The 19,861-nt window shown below is 40.2% G+C and overlaps 1 protein-coding gene across 2 annotated transcripts in view; it reads right to left on the bottom strand.

Annotated features, from left to right (window-relative positions):
• Positions 1-1,960: 1,960 nt before the first annotated feature.
• The window catches only part of SEC24D (SEC24 homolog D, COPII coat complex component), a 132,773-nt gene continuing 114,872 nt past the window's right edge, over positions 1,961-19,861 (bottom strand). For both annotated transcript variants that reach the window (XM_073639814.1, XM_073639806.1), the window contains 6 exons: positions 15,898-16,036; positions 15,692-15,810; positions 11,194-11,373; positions 10,897-11,088; positions 9,048-9,137; positions 1,961-3,241 (listed from right to left, as the gene is read on the bottom strand). In XM_073639814.1, coding sequence (XP_073495915.1) covers positions 3,101-3,241; positions 9,048-9,137; positions 10,897-11,088; positions 11,194-11,373; positions 15,692-15,810; positions 15,898-16,036 — 861 coding nt within the window. In that variant the 3' untranslated portion in view covers positions 1,961-3,100. The remainder of the gene's footprint in view (positions 3,242-9,047; positions 9,138-10,896; positions 11,089-11,193; positions 11,374-15,691; positions 15,811-15,897; positions 16,037-19,861) is intronic.

Here is a 19,861-nt window from a genome sequence, read left to right as displayed (position 1 = left end):
ATATTGGGTATCTGCGTGCCCAGGGGAAATTGCACAACAAATTTTGGGGTCCATTTTTTCTTGTTACCCCTGTGAAAATAAAAAAAATTGGGTCTAAATTAACATTTTTGTGAAAAAAGTTAAATGTTAATTTTTTTCTTCCACATTCAAAAAATTCCTGTGAAGCACCTTAAGGGTTAATAAAGTTCTTGAATGTGGTTTTGAGCACCTTGAGGGGTGCAGTTTTTAGAATGGTGTCACTTTTGGGTATTTTCTGTCATAAAGACCTCTCAAAGTGACTTCAAATGTGATGTGGTCCCTAAAAAAATGGTTTTGTAAATTTTGTTGGAAAAATGAGAAATCGCTGGTCAACTTTTAACCCTTATAGCTCCCTAACAAAAAAAAATTTTGGTTCCAAAATTGTGCTGATGTAAAGTAGACATGTGGGAAATGTTATTTATTAACTCTTTTGTGTGACATATCGCTCTGATTTCAGGGCTTAAAAATTCAAATTTTGAAAATTGCAAAATTTTCAAAATTTTCGCCAAATTTCCGTTTTTTTCACAAATAAACGCAAGTGATATCGAAGAAATTTTTCCACAATCATGAAGTACAATATGTCACGAAAAAACAATCTCAGAATCAGGGGGATCCGTTGAAGCGTTCGAGAGTAATTACCTCATAAAGTGACAGTGGTCAGAATTGTAAAAATTGGCCCGGTCATTAACGTGCAAACCACCCGCGGGGCTTAAGGGGTTAATATTTGGTTGCACACCCTTTGGAATAAATAACTGCAATTAGTCGCTTCCTATAACCATCAACAAGATTCTTACATCTCTCAATTGGAATTTTTGCTTCTCTTCTTTTGCAAACTGCTCTAGGTCTCTCATATTTGAAGGCGCCTTCTCCAAACAACAATTTTAGGATCTCGCCACAAATGTTCAATGGGATTTAGAGCCGAACTCACTGCCGGCCACTTCAGAACTCTCCGGCACTTTGTTTCCATCCATATCTGAGTGCTTCTTGAAGTATGTTTGGGGTCATTGTCCTGCTGGAAGACACATGACCTAGGATGCAAACCCAGCTTTCTTACACTGGGCACTATATTGTGACCCAAAATCCATTGATAATCTTCAGACTTCATGATGCCTTGCACACAGTCAAGGCACCCAGTGCCTGAGGCAGCAAAAGAATCCCAAAACATCTTTGAAGCTCCACCATATTTGACTGTAGGTACTGTGTTCTATTCTTTGTGGGCCTCATTCCGTTTTCGGTAAGCATGATGATGTGCTTTACCAAAAAGCTCTATCTTGTCTCATTTGTCGACAAGACGCTTTCCCAGAAGGATTTTGGCTTACTCACGTACATTTTGGAAAACTGCAGTTTAGCTTTTTTATATCTGTATCATCAGTGAGGTTCTCCTGGGTCTCCTGCAATAGCGTTTCATTTCATTCAAATATCAACGGATAGTTCACACTGACACTGATGCACCCTGAGCCTGCAGAACAGCTTTAATTTCTTTGGAACTTGATTGGGGCTGCTTATCCACCATCCAGACTATCCTGCGTTGTAACCTATCATCAATTTTTCTCTGCCATACAGAGAGATTAGCTATAGTGCCATGGGTTGTAAACTTCTTGATTACATTACGCACCGTGGACAAAGGAACATCAAGATCTCTGGAGATGGACTTGTAACCTTGAGATTGGTGATATTTTTCAACAAGTCCTCACACAGTTCTCTTCTCCTCCTTCTGTTTTCCATGCTTAGTGTGGCACACCCAAGCACACAATGCAAAGACTGAGTCAACTTCTCCCCTTTTTATCTGGTTTCCAGTGCAATTTTCATATTGCCCTCACCTGTTACTTGCCACAGGTGAGATTGAACAAGTATCACATGCATGAAAGTAGTTTACCCACAATTTTTGAAACGTACCAACAATTTTGTCCAGCCCATTTTTAGGGTTGTGTGTGAAATTATGTCCAATTTGCCCTTTTTTTCTCTGTTTTTTTTTGTGTTGTTCCAATACACACAAAAGGAAATAAACATGTATAACAAAACATATGTAATTGCAATAATTTTCTGGGAGAAATACTTAATTATCTGGAGCAATGGAACAATTTGAAGGGTGCCAACACTTTGGTCCATGACTGTATATATAAAAAGCTTTCGGTGTACATGCCAAAACTGGTTTTATTAGCCTGACAGGAAAAAAAGAAATTTTTGTCTCATCAGGCCTTTATTGGACAGAAAATAAAGTTTTTTATTGCTTAGTAAAGTACGCTATTTCGTACACCATATCCTTTAAAAAATGTGTCCATTAAGTGGCTATCTTAGTAGCCTGATCGTTAAATAGGTGCTTTATAGTGGCATACACAATTTCTCTGATATGTCATGAGTTTTTCACGACGTATCCATCCATTCTTGTTTAATAATGACATCTGTTTAAAGCATAAGTCATGAAAAGTTATTGAAAAGCTCTCAACCTAGCAATAAAACCAATACTATTATCAGCTATTAGTGATGGATACCAGGCATTTGTCATCAGCCTTTGTATAAGTCGAGAGCTTTTTCTGATGTATACGTCAAATGTAATGTGCACAGGTTGCTTTCTTAAGTACTATAAAAAGTAGCTTCAAACCAAAACACCCTTTTTGATTTTATAATAGATGGGCATGCGGATTCACAAATGTATCAAAAAGTTTCTGGATCTTACAACATGCACCTTATATTGGACAATTTATTTAGAGAGAAATTAAGAAAAATTTATCTAATAGTGAAGCCATTGCAATGTGATTAGAGACAGAATATTCTAAACCAATTTTCAGACATAAATAAGTACGAATTGCTTCCTTCTTTGAACACACCTGCATACTGTACATATGACCTCCTTTACAAACATACATGTATATCCCTTTAAGTTGCTAATCAAGCAAGAAATCTTTTGTTTTAAAAAGAGAAATAATTTGTCTCTAAATGTGAGCCCTTATTCTATGAAATGATGGACGTTGTGAACCTGCTCACATGAGGTCTTGCAGTACACACTACCCAGCTGCTAATGATAGAGCGGCGCCGTGTGTTGGTTGATAAGTATGCAGACGTTTCATCTTTTTCATGTGGCTTATGTAAGAAGCTGGCGGATCTCCTTGTGAACACAGCAGAGAAAATCCATGTACGAGCTTCCTCCTAGTAGGCCTTTGTCTTCAACCAGTAACTGTCTGAAAGCCATCTCTGCCTTGTCCTTCTGCTTCACCAACACAAGCTGTAAGATTAGCAAAAAAAAACATAAAACCGAAGACTATTACTTTTTTCAATTAAATCAAAGGATTGTTAAATTCACATACATGATAATATAAAAAGGCCACTTCTGCTCTCTAGCTTTTAATATACCCTGCTCAAAAAAATAAAGGGAACACTTAAACAGCAGAATATAACTCCAAGTAAATCAAACTTCTGTGAAATCAAACTGTCCACTTAGGAAGCAACACTGATTGACAATCAATTTCACATGCTGTTGTGCAAATGGAATAGACAATAGATGGAAACTATCAAGACACTATCAAGACACCCTCAATAAAGGAGTGGTTCTGCAGGTGGGGACCACAGACCACATCTCAGTACCAATGCTTTCTGGCTGATGTTTTGGTCACTTTTGAATGTTGGTTGTGCTTTCACACTCGTGGTAGCATGAGACGGACTCTACAACCCACAGAAGTTGCTCAGGTAGCGCAGCTCATCTAGGATGGCACATCAATGCGGGCTGTGGCAAGAAGGTTTGCTGTGTCTGTCAGTGTAGTGTCCAGAGGCTGGAGGCGCTACCAGGAGAGAGGCCAGTACACCAGGAGACATGGAGGGGGCCGTAGGAGGGCAACAACCCAGCAGCAGGACCGCTACCTCCGCCTTTGTGCAAGGAGGAACAGGAGGAGCACGGCCAGAGCCCTGCAAAATGACCTCCAGCAGGCCACAAATGTGCATGTGTCTGCACAAACGGTTAGAAACCGACTCCATGAGGGTGGTATGAGGGCCCGACGTCCACAGATGAGGGTTTTGCTCACAGCCCAACACCGTGCAGGACGCTTTGCATTTGCCACAGAACACCAAGATTGGCAAAGTCACCACTGGCGCCCTGTGCTCTTCACAGATGAAAGCAGGTTCGCACTGAGCACATGTGACAGAGTCTGGAGACGCTGTGGAGAGCGATCTGCTGCCTGCAACATCCTTCAGCATGACAAGTTTGGCAGTGGGTCAGTAATGGTGTAGGGTGGCATTTCTTTGGAGGGCCGCACAGCGCTCCATGTGCTCGCCAGAGGTAGCCTGACTGCCATTAGGTACCGAGATGAGATCCTCAGACCCCTTGTGAGACCATATGCTGGTGCGGTTGGCCCTGGGTTCCTCCTAATACAGGACAATGCCAGACCTCATGTGGCTGGAGTGTGTCAGCAATTCCTGCAAGATGAAGGCATTGAAGCTATGGACTGGCCTATAAGTTCCCCAGACCTGAATAGGATTGAGCACATCTGGGACATCATGTCTCGCTCCATCCACCAACGTCACGTTGCACCACAGACTGTCCAGGAGTTGACGGATGCTTTAGTCCAGGTCTGGGAGGAGATCCCACTGGAGACCATCTGCAACCTCATCAGGAGCATGCCCAGGCGTTGTAGGGAGGTCATACAGGCACGTGGAGGCCACACACAATACTGAGACTCATTTTGACTTGTTTTAAGGACATTACATCAAAGTTAGATCAGCCTGTAGTGTGTTTTTCCACTTTAATTTTGGGGGCGACTCCAAATCCAGGCCTCCATTGGTTAATAAATTTCATTTCCATTGATGATTTTTGTGTGATTTTGTTGTCAGCACATTCACCTTTGTACAGAACAAAGTATTCAATGAGAATATTTCATTCATTCAGATCTAGGATGTGTTATTTGAGTGTTCCCTTTATTTTTTTGAGCCGTGTATATAAATCATATATTGTAGATTATATCTCAGTGGTGGGCCACAGTCTGTTGTCCTGCTGGACTATTTACAAACGTGGGAAACTGACCCTTGTACGTTTTGTGTTTGTGTGCCTGGTACAATTTTATTCTTGTGAAATACTCATAGTTAAACCATATGGAAAATGTATATATGCTAGGCCTTTACTAATACTTCTATAGTAATACTTGGCAGATAAAAAGCAGGAGTCCCTAAATGTTTCCATAATGAGATCTACTTTTTATGAAGCCATAGTTAGATGATCTACGAACAGGAAAATATATATAAAAATCACGCAAGCTTGTAGATTGTAAGCTTGCGAGCAGAGCCCTCGCTCCTAATGTAACTGTTTAAACTGTCTTACTTTGTATTGAATTTATTGTCTGTATATGTCCCTGCTTAATAGTAAAGTGCTGCGGTATATGTTAGCGCTATATGAATAAAATTATTATTATTATGCACTAAATTTGCAGTAGTGTCCTCTACATGTAGCATTACCCTCATTACAATAATAGTACTGCAGTTAGTAAGTCTGGAGGAAGAGTGGAGAGGCCACAATCCAAGCTGCTTGAGGTCTAGTGTGAAGTTTCCACAATCAGTGATGGTTTGGGGAGCCATGTCATCTGCTGGTGTAGGTCCACTGTGTTTTATCAAGACCAAAGTCAGCGCAGCCGTCTACCAGGAAATTTTAGAGCACTTCATGCTTCCCTCTGCCGACAAGCTTTTTGGAGATGGAAATTTCATTCTTCAGCAGGACATAGCACCTGTCCACACTGCCAAAAGTACCAATACCTGGTTTACAAACAACAGTATCACTGTGCTTGATTGGCCAGCAAACTCGCCTGACCTTAACCCCATAGAGAATCTATGCGGTATTGGCAAGAGGAAGATGAGCTGAAGGCTGCTATCAAAGCAACCTGGGCTTCCATAACACCTCAGCAGTGCCACAGGCTGATCACCTCCATGCCACACCGCATTGATGCCGTAATTGATGCAAAAGGAGCCCAACCAAGTATTGAGTGCATCTACTGAACATACATTTCAGTAGGCCAACATTTTGGATTTTAAAATCATTTTTCAAGCTGCTGTTAAAAAGTATTCTAATTTACTGAGATGATGACTTTTGTGTTTTCATTGGCTGTAAGCCATAATCATCAGCATTACCAGAAATAAACACTTGAAATAGACCACTCTGTTTGTAATGACTATATAATATATGAGTTTCACTTTTTGTATTGAAGAACTGAAATAAATTAACTTTCTGATGATATTCTAATTTAGTGAGATACACCTGTATCTATATATACAGTAAAGACCAAATGTTTGGACACACCTTCTCATTTTAAAGATTTTTCTGTATTTTCATGACTATGAAAATTGAACATTCACACTGAAGGCATCAAAACTATGAATTAACACATGTGGAATTATATACTTAACAAAAAAGTGTGAAACAACTGAAAATATGTCTTATATTCTAGGTTCTTCAAAGTAGCCACCTTTTGCTTTGATGACTGCTTTGCACACTCTTGGCATTCTCTTGATGAGCTTCAAGAGGTAGTCACCGGAAATGGTTTTCACTTTCCAGGTGTGCCCTGTCAGGTTTAATAAGTGGGATTTCTTGCCTTATGAATGGGGTTGGGACCATCAGTTGTGTTGTGCAGAAGTCAGGTGGATACACAGCTGAGAGTCCTACTGAATAGACTGTTAGAATTTGTATTATGGCAAGAAAAAAGCAGCTAAGTAAAGAAAAATGAGTGGCCATCATTACATTAAGAAATGAAGGTCAGTCAGTCCGAAAAATTGGGCAAACTTTGAAAGTGTCCCCAAGTGCAGTTGCAAAAACCATCAAGCGCTACAAAGAAACTGGCTCACATGAGGACCGCACCAGGAAAGGAAGACCAAGAGTCACCTCTGCTTCTGAGGATAAGTTTATCCGAGTCACCAGCCTCAGAAATCGCAGGTTAACAGCAGCTCAGATTAGAGACCAGGTCAATGCCACACAGAGTTCTAGCAGCAGACACATCTCTACAACAACTGTTAAGAGGAGACTTTGTGCAGCAGGCCTTCATGGTAAAATAGCTGCTAGGAAACCACTGCTAAGGACAGGCAACAAGCAGAAGAGACAAGTCTGGGCTAAAGAACACAAGGAATGGACATTAGACCAGTGGAAATCTGTGCTTTGGTCTGATGAGTCCAAATTTGAGATCTTTGGTTCCAACCACCATGTCTTTGTGCGACGCAGAAAAGGTGAACGGATGGACTCTACATGCCTGGTTCCCACCATGAAGCATGGAGGAGGAGGTGTGATGGTGTGGGGGTGCTTTGCTGGTGACACTATTGGGGATTTATTCAAAATTGAAGGCATACTGAACCAGCATGGCTACCACAGCATCTTGCAGCGGCATGCTATTCCATTCGGTTGGCGTTTAGTTGGACCATCATTTATTTTTCAACAGGACAATGACCCCAAACACATCTCCAAGCTGTGTCAGGGCTATTTGACCAAGAAGCAGAGTGATGGGGTGCTACGCCAGATGACCTGGCCTCCACCAGACCTGAACCCAATCGAGATGGTTTGAGGTGAGCTGGACCACAGAGTGAAGGCAAAAGGGCCAACAAGTGCTAAGCATCTCTGGGAACTCCTTCAAGATTGTTGGAAGACCATTTCTGGTGACTACCTCTTGAAGCTCATCAAGAGAATGCCAAGAGTGTGCAAAGCAGTCATCAAAGCAAAAGGTGGCTACTTTGAAGAACCTAGAATATAAGACATATTTTCAGTTGTTTCACACTTTTGTGTTAATTCATAGTTTTGACGCCTTCAGTGTGAATGTACAATTTTCAAAGTGATGAAAATACAGAAAAATCTTTAAATGAGAAGGTGTGTCCAAACTTTTGGTCTGTACTGTATATATATATATTATATTTATTTATGCCTAAAATACAAAAAGAAATGTGTCATCTTTAACTTTAGGCCTTTTAGAGATCATAGACTCAAACTTGCTTACCTGTTCGCAATAACAGTAATTTTGACCAGTGGTGCCCAAGCTTTTACATGCCACTGTATGACTGTGCTGGTCCTCTGCTATGCTTAGTCTGTATTAGCCATCGAGTGTAAAGTCAAAGAACGTCTCTATATGGTTAAGTATGAGTATTTCACAAGAAAAAATTGGTACTGGGAACACAAACTTACAAGGAGACTGTTTTCTGCTCTTGTGTACAGTCTAGCAGGACAACAGATTAGTGCCCGCCACTGAGATATAATCTACGATTAGGCCACCATTGTCAGTATGATTTTGTTTAACCAAATCAACCTCCTATCATCTTCCAGCTATCATCTTCCAGCTTGTTAAAGTAAAGACTAGGATCCCAGGTAGTGCAGCTTGGCTGGTAGATCATTTTCAAAATCTGTGGTTGACACATACAGTTGAAACCAGAAGTTTACATACACTATATAAAAAGACACATATGCATGTTTTTCTCAATATCTGACATGAAATCAGAATAAACCTTTACCGTTTTAGGTCAATTATGATTACCATAATTTTTAATATTTGCCAAATGCCAGAATAATGAGAGAGAGAATGTTTTAAGGCATTTTTATTACTTACTGCAAAGTCAAAAGTTTACATACATTTCATTAGTATTTGGTACCATTGCTCTTAAACTGAATGACTTGGGTCAAACGTTTGGGATATCCTTCCATAAGCTTCTCACAATAGTTGGTTGGAATTTTGGCCCGTTTCACTCTCTCATTATTCTGGCATTTGGCAAATATTAAACATTATGGTAATCCTAATTGACCTAAAACGGGAAAGGTTTACTCTGATTTCATGTTAGATATTGAGGAAAACATGCAAATGTGTCTTTTTATATAGTGTATATAAACTTCTGGTTTCAGCTGTAGTAGCTGTTAGCCTTATCCAAACTACTGTAGATTGAAAACTACAGAGGAGACACATATGGCTTGCCAAAAAGGTAAATTATACTAGTGTTCAATGAAATGGCCAATCTTTTCACTATTTCCTAGGAGGGTCCTGATACATAATTATTGGGGACTTTTCCTTTAACTCAGAAGAAACTTATACCTTCATAGAGTAGGAGCTTTTGCTCTGAATGGCTTCCATAATTGTCCTTAGCTTCTTGGAATAAGGGCTGTCCAGTTCAGGAACAGATGTCTGTCAGGAAATTGAACATTTAAAAGAAATAAAACATAGTGACATTTATAACACGATAGCTTCTAGGAAACCTATAAAATCTAATACATCACTACTATGATGACTACTATGGTTGTTAGTCTTCTATGATGGATATTACAGCAGTCATCTATTGTTTTTAGGGCACATTCACACGTCTGCTTATCTCCTCCATGTGTTGTCCATTTTAAAACGGATAGCACCAGTGACCCGTAGGGTTTAATGGAACTATTCACAAATCTTGTGTGTTCATTCTGTAAACCCTCTAAAGATGCAAACCTTTTGTGGTTTTTGCGCTTTCATTTTTTTCCCCTTCCTTCTCAAAGAGCCATAACATTTTTATTTTTCTGTCGACTTATAGCTGAATGGGCAGGGTTCTATTCTTACACTGCTAGAACTAGATTTCTGCGCACCACCTTTTCTTCTCTTAAGTGCTGAAGACCCTTCCCTTCCTCTCCTGTGTGTCCCTGACTAGCCCCACCTCTCTAAATTCATGAGCTTCATTGGAAGTCGGCTGACTGATCAATGTGTAAAACAGCACTGACTTCCAGCACAGCTCTGCTATGCTGCCACCACAGATATTTGCATATCATCAACCTAATTTGTTCAGCATAGACTCTATTCTTCTGTACACAACTGAGCTCATCTTCGGCCATATATATGTCACTATAGCTACATGTGCGTTTTTATTATTGATCTGATAGCTGCTTTCCAGCAAAGCTCAAATGTCCTGCACTCAGCTTTGCTGTGTTCCCACAATGGAGCTTGAAATAACCATTGTGAAGAACAGCAGAGTGGAGATTGATGACTGATGCAGACAAATCAATGATGCAAAACTGTAATGCCACTCTCTTGATACATAAGGCAGAGGATTACCTTCTGCTTTGTACACATCAACAGAGGGGCATGTGCTGTTTTACATGACTGATCTGTCCGCAGCAGAACTCACAGCTCAGCCCTGCTGTGCTTCCACAATGGTTATATCCAGCTGAGACTCAGCAGAGCACAGTGCAGGACTGATGTTTTGTGCTGGAAACCAGCTAACAGATCAATGATGTAAAACACATGCTATTATATTGATGTAAATGGCAGAAGATAAAATTGGTCTTTCAGAATTGTGTACAGGACGATACTGTGTACAGAAAAATGGAGTATGTTCTAAACATAGAATAATTTCTATGTCAGTGCTGGAGGCATATCAGAGCTGTGCTGGAATCCAGTTGAAAGGCTCGACAAGATATAGTTTAACTACAGCAGGATGCATCTAATAGCAAGTGGAGGTTAAAAAGAGCCTGGATTGGCATCATTAGGGTTAAAAGGGGTAATATATGCAAACTGAGCAGATTTAAAAATGAGTTATATTGGCATAAATTAATAACTATATATATAGATATATCTATCTATCCAGATAGCAGACTATATTGTGATTTTGGGAATAACCCTTTAAGTATACAAGCCTCACCAGGTCTAATACATCTATACAATAATGTATGCAGTTTGTATTGTGGAATTTGATTCCTGATTCGCTTTAAGAGCAGAAGCAAAACGAATGCCAGATAGGAGAAAATGGTCATTTTTTTGCACATAAAAAAAAAAAACGGAAACTGATGTGTGAATGTGATGTTATATGAATACAATGTCATAGAATATCATATATATAGAATGTACAAATTTGTTCTTCACCACCATGTTTGGCCCATTAGTACTATACACAATCAGTTCCATCATGTGCATAACTTACAGCTTCTGGGGTGATGTGGGCAAAAGATGGGACATTGAAAACCCCTTGGATGAAATCTGGTGGACAACTGACTCCCATCCACAGGAACATGCTTATTCCATTAGCCAAGAGGAATATTCCTCCATCAGACAAACGTTCTTCTGAGCAGCGAACAGCCGCAGGAATGACATTACTGTTGGTGTCCATTGTGTGCTGGATAAAGATCACAACAGTACAGTTATATATAAAGTCTTTGCCATATATGTGACCTTTTTAGCAGTCCAGCCTGTGTGCTGCTATGAATAAATATTCACTTACTAAAGGTAAAAGAAGTGGATAGTAAAAGAGCTGTGAGCTGGCCACATCCATGGACATGAGCAGCTGTCTCTGAAATGTCCTCTCATCAGTAGCAATCTCTGGGCTGCCGACCAAAACCTCATTCTTTAACAAGCAATTCATGTAGACTGGCAGCACTTTCATGGAGTCAGGAAGGATGAGCTGGGGAATAGAGATGGCAAAATCCTAATCAGCTGCCCTGTGTTTAATGATTCATCTCTGACTTTTACAGAGATTTAGATACCTCAAACAGATTCTGTCACGCACCATTTGCAGCCTGCGCAACTGTACATGTAGCAAAAAGACATGCAAAACATCTGTACAGCAAAAGCGGAATAGTAAATGATTAGCCTGATAAGGAAATAACATTCTAAGTAATTGACATTAACTGTAACAAACTTCCAGACAGCACAACTATAGAAGGTACAGTGGGGAAAAAAAGTATTTAGTCAGCCACCAATTATGCAAGTTCTTCCACTTCTAAAGATAAGAGAGACCTAGTGAATCTGCAAAAACACTAGTGCACGCCCTCATCATCTCCCGCCTTGACTACTGCAACCTCCTGCTCTGTGGCCTCCCCTCCAACACTCTCGCACCCCTCCAATCTATCCTAAACTCTGCTGCTCGACTAATCAACCTGTCCCCCCACTATTCCCCGGCCTCTCCTCTCTGTCAATCTCTTCACTGGCTCCCCATTGCTCAGAGACTCCAGTTCAAAACCCTAACCATGGCATACAAAGCCATTCACAACCTGTCTCCTCCATATATCTCCGACCTAGTCTCCCGTTACATACCTGCACGCAACCTCCGATCCTCACAAGATCTCCTTCTCTACTCCCCTCTTATCTCCTCCTCCCACAACCGTATACAAGATTTCTCCCGTGCTTCCCCCCTACTCTGGAAGTCTCTACCCCAACGTATCAGACTCTCGCCTACCGTGGAAACCTTCAAAAGGAACCTGAAGACCCACCTCTTCTGACAAGCCTACAACCTGCAATAACCACCGCTCCACGACCAGCTCTACCCTCACCTACTGTATCCTCACCCATCCCTCGTAGATTGTGAGCCCTCGTGGGCAGGGTCCTCGCTCCTCCTGTACCAGTCGCTGTCACATTGTGTTCAAGATTATTGTAATTGTTCTTGTATTATACCCGTTTTTCACATGTAAAGAGCCATGGAATAAATGGCGCTATAATAATAAATAATAATAATAATAATAATAATTGACATCATAGGTAGACCTCAACTATGAGAGACAAAATGAGAAAACAAATCCTGAAAATCACATTGTCTGATTTGGAAAGACATTTTTCTTAAATTTTGATGGAAAATAAGTATTTGGTCAATTACAAACAAGCAAGATTTCTGGCTCCCACAGACCTGTAACTTCTTCTGTAAGAGGCTCCTCTGTCCTCCACTCATTACCTGTAGTACTGGCACCTGTTTGAACGTGTTATCAGTATAAAAGACAACTGTCCACAACCTCAAACAGTCACACTCCAAACTGCCAGAATGGAGAAGGTGGAGAAATTGTTTTTTTTATTTTAAGTAACATATAAGAAAATCAGATGACACTTGTACCATACTCTGATGAAGCTCTGATCTAACTCTGATCAGAGTCTGATTAGAATAATTGATCAGAATTTCTCATAAGCAAAAAAAATTGGACATCTGAATGAGGCCTTACTTTGCAGCATTTTTTATACACCTGACTAAACATTTTGAACAGTACTACATATATACAGTACATATATAGCATTAACCTGTATCAGGGGTCCTTGAGATCTACACTCAGGGTATAAATACGAATTAATCTTGCACTACTGGTTACAATGTGATAGAATATTAGTACACTTGCTGACAGGCTCGGACTGGCCCACTATACAACCAGCCCCATAGCCATGGAATACCAATCGTAAACGCCCCCTGATGCGAAGGGGGTCTGCCTGTATCAGCTCTAGTTTAAACTGAATGTACATCCTCGAGCACACTTCCAGCTGAAAAGGGGCCAGCGGCAGCAAGTGATGTTGCAGATAGCGCAATGTTATCACTCCATTGCACCACCTGCGACGTACGATGAAGGAGGAAGAAGCAGCCGGAAGCGGAAACAGATGAGTAAAATCGTGTTTTTATTTTAACTAGCATGCAAGGAGAACATTATATTATGTACAGGCCAGGGAGGGGACAGTGCACAGTTTGGAGAACATTATACTTTACAGGGGCCAGAGACATACTAATGTCTCCCTCCCTGGCCTCTATATAGTTTACAGCATGGGGGACATTATACTATATGGTTGTCAAAATGCAGAGAATATGCTACATGGGACCATTATGGGAAACATTATACTATTTGGGGTCAGAATGAGACAATATAGTATATGGGAGCAAGAAAGGTGACACTATACTATATGGGACCAAAATGGGGTCATTATACAGTAAGGGGGCTAGAATGAGGGGCATTATACAATATGAGGGCCAGAATGAAAACAATATATTATATGGGGCCAGCAAAGAGGACATTATACTGTATGGAGACCAGAATTGTGACATTATACAGAATGGAGGAGAGGGACGTGTTTACTAATTTGGGAGCCAGAATGGGGATTATTATACTATATGGGGCCAAAAGTAGAGAATTTATTAATGTATGGGGCCACAATGGGGTACAATGCCTCCACTGTGGCCCATGCATTAACAATACCCCCCCTGATGGCCTCATGCATTACTAATAAATTATTTATGGGCCCACAACTTTTGATGTTCCAAATGTATGAAGGCATAAAAGAAGTAGGGAGAAAAGCAGAAAAGATGCTCTAGAAACAATCAGCAAGACATGTCTGTGTATTTCTTTGTGAGACATGGCTGGAAGAAGCCATAGTGTTCGGCACCAGACAGAGACAAGAAAAGAAGAATGACTTCAATTTGAGAAGTTGCTGGTGAGTCATTGGATTTACCTGTACACTTACACTATATACTATCTACAGAGCTCCTATGTACAATGCCACTGGTGATCAGTGTGCATAATATATAGTGTACAGGTAATACAATCTACAGAGTTCCTATGTACAATGCCACTGGTGATCAGTGTGCATAATGTATAGTGTACAGGTAATACAATCTACAGAGTTCCTCTGTATAAAGTCAACAGTGATCACTGTATTACCTGTACACTTACGGTAAACACTATATACCTTCTACAGAGCTCCTGTAAAATGTAACAGATATTTGCATAAAGCTTTACTGTTGGCCTTAAAAGTCAATTCAACTTGTGGGCCCTAGGCACCCCAGTCTGACACTGCTTGTTAAGTCTGTGTATTATATACTTCTCATTATTTTATTAAGCAGAGGAATGACCTAACAAGATAGAACATGTGCACTAGATGTAACATTGACTACACACAATTTTCCTAAAAATCATGTTGATTTTTAAGAAAATCTGGTGTCATTCCTATGTAAGACCCCTATGTGGAGTCTTATATAGGAATAACACCAGACCTGTGAAACACAGGTCCAGAGGGTTTTCGGTTTTTACATAGAAAAACCATTGGCAGTAAAAAAAAATATAGGTTTCAGTTCAGCAATAGAAATTGTCAGTAATTTTGCATAATAATATTATTTGGATTGGATACTCTTGGTTTGAAAGGCCGGGCCAGTCCTAGAAACATCAGGATTAGGTCAAGTGTGGGATTTTTTCCAATACTTAAATATGGCAGACAAGGCAGATGAGAGCCAGAGACCCTCACATTCAGCAGGTGGGTGCACACTGCCTGAGCAATTGAGTTGCATCTGAGTCAAGAGTAGAAGTTAGAAGATTCTGAGTAATGCCTCATTTATATGTTCGTGTTTTATGTATGTGTTCCATCCGGGTTTTTCATAAATAGAACATGCATCCATTGTAGTCAGTGGGCATGTTCGCATTTTTTTTTTTTACTTTTTAACAGGTAGAAGCATGGGATTTTTTTTTGCATATGAGAATAATGAATTTCACACTGCTGGTAAAAAGTGACACATGGACTAAAAGTAGATGAAAATCGGATCCGGCACACTGATTGTGTTTTTTTTTTTTTTCCTTGTACGCAAAAAATAATGTCTGGGTTATACCTTACAGTCTGTTATTGTCTGTCTGTAGCTCTCAGACCAGAGGAGTATGTGCACATATATCCTAAACCTGGATGGTATGTTTAGGGGTTGCAACACATTTATGACATTTCAGTGAGGAGCAGACTAAATACAAGGGTCTGCAATAAGAGATATACAACACTCCCTACTTTTAGTATTAGCTACACAAAATGAAAACAGATCTGAAATCTACATCTCATCAACAAACAATGGCAAAGAGGATGAGAAGTCAGGAGTTCACATAGCATTGGAGCCCTCATTGTCCCATACCATCCAGGAAAGCTTCTGGAATACATGTTAAGCATATCTTCCCCCCACCTGATAAAGTGATACCAAGGAAAGTGAGATTCTTGTTACATACCTGACTAACAGCTGAAGGGCTAGCGCAGTTCTTCCTGTAGCAGGCTAGCATGTGGGCTGTCTGATTTACCAAAACATCTCGGACTGTCTTCAAAGGATGATTCAGGATTGCTTTGTAAGCTATAAGGTAACAATGGTGTTACTTACTGTAGAACGCGCCTGAACCGTGCCATCACCTCAGTCAAGGATGCAGCTTTCACAATTTACCTGATTTCGCAAAGAAGTTAATGAGGGCATCGGTTTCACAGCTCTTGTATATATCGGCATGTTGTGAGCTACAGCTCAAACTGATGTTATGTACCAGCAGACGTCTCTGGCCACCAATGGTTGTGTAAAGCACGGCGCACTACAGGGAGAAAATGAGGCACCAAATATATACATTAGTGGTTGCATGCACCCATACTTTCTATATACACAGCATATGCAAGGAATATTGAACATTAAGTGAACAAGAAAATTAAATGTACACCCAATGTTTGACTTTACAGATCTACATGTACTCCTAGATTTTCCCTAACTCTTTCAATCGCTTTATACATTTTGAGAAATCCTATGGTTATGACATACAGCGGGTGAAATAAGTATTGAACATGTCATCAATTTTCTAAGTAAATATAGTTCTAAAGCTGCCATTGACATGAAATTCTCACCAGATATCCGTAACAAAATCAAACCATAGACGTCCATAAATTAAGTTATGTGTAATAATGAGAAATGACACAAGGAAAAAAAGTGTTGAACACACGAAGAAAGAGGTGCAAAAAGCCATGGAAAGCAATGACACCTGCTGAAATCTATCAGTAATCAGAAAGCAATCCTGCCACTTAGTGAAAAATAATATCAGCTGGTTCAATTGATTGCCTATACAAAGGTGTCTCATTACCAAGGTGCCACACAAGAAACATCTCATGATGGGTAAAACCAGTGAGCAGTCTCAAGACCTTCACAACCTTATTGTTGCAAAACATAGTGATGGCATTGGTTACAGAAGAATTTCTAAAGTACTGAAACCTCCAGTGAGCACTGTTGGGACCATAATCCGGAAGTGGAAAGAACATCATTTCACCATAAACCGGCCATGGCCGGGTGCTCCAAGCAGGATTTCAGGCAAAGGAGTGAAAAGCATTATTAGAAGATCTGCCCAAGACACAAGGACCACCTGTGGAGAGCTAAAGAAAGACCAGGAATCAGTAGGTACAATTGTTTCAAAGAAAATGCTCACCACGCAAGACTCCATTGCTGAACAAAAAACATGTTCAAATGCGTTTAAATTTTGATCAACAGCATTTAGCCAAACCTGTGATATACTGGGAAAATATAGTCTGGTCAGATGACACCAAAATTGAACTCTTTGGATGCCATAATACACACCATTTTGGAGGCCAAAATGCACTGTATATAAGCCCAAAAACACCATACCAACTCTAGTTTGAAGGAGGGAACATCATGGTTTGGGGTCATTTTTCAGCATACGGCACTGGCAAACTTAATATACTTGAAGGAAAGATGGACAAATGTACCGTGACATTCTTGATAAAAATCTGCTGCCATCTGCCAGGATGATGAAAATGAAATAAGGGTGGATATTTCAGCAAGACAATGATCCCAAACACACAGACAAGTATACTCTCAATTAGTTTCAGAGAAAGAAAATAAAAGCTGCTAGAATGGCCCAGCCAATAACCTGACCTAAATCCAATAGAAAATTTATGGAAGGAACTAAAGCTCAGAGTTCATAGAAGGAGATCACAGAACCTTCAGGATTTGAAGAGTGGTTGTGTAGAAGAATGGGCAAAAATTACACCCAAGCAATGCATGCAATTAGTTTCTCCATACAGGAGACATCTTGAAGCGGTCATCACCAACAAAGGCTTTTGTACAAAGTATTAAACAAATTTCCGTAAGCATGTTCAATACCTTTTCCCTGTGTCATTTCTCATTATTACACGTAACTTAATTTATGGACATCTATGGTGTGATTTCTTTGGGTGGATTGGATGGGCTGTTACCAACATCTGGTGAGAATTTCATGTCAATAAAACCTTTAGAAATAAAATATATTTACTTAAAAAATTTGTGACGTGTTCAATACTTATTTCACCAGCTGTATAACATACATACAGTGAAGGAAATAATTATTTGATCCTTTGCTGTTTTTGTAAGTTTGCCCACTGACAAAGACATGAACAGTCTATAATTTTAAGGGTAGGTTAATTTTAACATTGAGAGATAGAGTATCCAAAAAAAAACAAAGAAGAAAATCACATTGTATAAATTGCATAAGTTTATTTACATTTTGCAGTTAGAAATAAGTATTTGATCCCTCTTGTAAACAACACTTAATACTTTGTGGCAAAACCCTTGTTGGCAAGCACAGCAGTCAGATGTTTTTTTGTAGTTGATGATGAGGTTTGCGCACATGTCAGGAGGAATTTTGGTCCACTTCTCTTTGCAGATCATCTCTAAATCATTACGATTTTGAAGCTGTCGCTTGGCAACTCGGAGCTTCAACTCCCTCCATAAGTTTTCTATGGGATTAAGATCTGGAGACTGGCTAGGCCACTCCATGACCTTACTGTGCTTCTTTTTGAGCCACTCATTTGTTGCCTTGGCTCTATGTTTTGGGTCATTGTTTTGCTGGAAGACCCAGCCACGACCCATTTTTATTGTACATGGCTCCATCCATTCTCTCATTGAAGCGGTGAAGTAATCCTGTGCCCTTAGCAGAAGAACACCCCCAAAACATAATGTTTCCACCTCCATGCTTGACAGTGGGGACAGTGTTCTTTGGGTCATAGGCAGAATTTCTCTTCCTCCAAACACGGCGAGTTGAGTTAATGCCAAAGAGCTACATTTTTGTCTCATCTGACCACAGCACCTTCTCCCAATAACTCACAGAATCATCCAGATGTTCATTGACAAACTTCAGATGGGCTTGCACATGTGCCTTCTTGAGCAGGGGGACCTTGCAGGTACAGCAGGATTTTAAACATTTAAGGCGTAATGTGTTACCAATGGTTTTCTTGGTGACTGTGGTCCCAGCTGCCTTGAGATCATTAACAAGTTCCCCCCATGTAGTTTTAAGCTGATCTCTCACCTTCCTCATGATTAAGGATACCCCACGAGGTGAGATTTTGCATGGTGCCCCACATCGATGTCGATTGACAGTCATTTTGTATTTCTTCCATTTTCTTACTATTGCACCAACAGTTGTCTCCTTCTCACGAAGCATCTTACTTATGGTTTTGTAGCCCATTCCAGCTTTGTGCAGGTCTATGATCTTGTCCCTGACATCCTTAGAAAGCTCTTTGGTTTTGCCCATGTTGTAGAGGTTAGAGTCTGACTGAGTAATTGAGTCTGTGGACAGGAGTCTTTTATACAGGTGACTATGTAAGACAGCTGTCTTTAATGCAGGTAACGAGTTGATTAGGAGCGTCTAACTGGTCTGTAGAGCCAGAACTCATAATGGTTTGTAGGGGATCAAATACTTATTTCTCACTGCAAATGCAAATAAATTTATCTAATTTATACAATGTGATTTTCTTGATTTTTTTTGGACATTCTATCTCTCAATGTTAAAATTAACCTACCCTTAAAATTATAGACTGTTCATGTCTTTGTCAGTGGACAAATTTACAAAAACAGCAAGGGATCAAATAATTATTTCCTTCACTGTATATATATCATAACCATAGGATTTATCAAACTGTATATTTTTATTAGAAATCATTTAAGTGACATGATCACAATATCAATGGGGCTAATGACACATTACTGATCTGGCCCTCCATGGTTAATAAGCTTAAAGCGGTTGTCCGGTGAAAGTGATAAGTCTGCAGTCACTCTGTGTGATTGCAGACTTATGAATCCCCCCAGCGCACGCAGTGTGCGCTGCGGGGATTCGCCGGTTTCTGACCTGGGACCGGAGGGTGTGTATGAATTACACATACCCCTGGTCAGTCGGCGCAGCCTCGCTCCATAGACATAATGTGCTGCGATTCTCTCATGTGAGAGTCGGATCACACTCAGATGACACTAGACTCAAACCCTAACCAAGTTTGAACCGAGTGTCATTAGCATAATTGGCCTGATTCTATCACATGAGAGAATATACGCTAGTGTGAACTAGCCCTTAATCCCATCCACATTGCTTGAACTGTAAGGTGCTGCA

The sequence above is a fragment of the Phyllobates terribilis genome, unplaced genomic scaffold (genome assembly GCF_046119375.1).
Source record: "Phyllobates terribilis strain yellow unplaced genomic scaffold, ASM4611937v1 Scaffold_1__5_contigs__length_1240528914, whole genome shotgun sequence".
Lineage (NCBI taxonomy): Eukaryota > Metazoa > Chordata > Amphibia > Anura > Dendrobatidae > Phyllobates > Phyllobates terribilis.
This window is presented reverse-complemented; position numbering and strand designations above follow the sequence as displayed.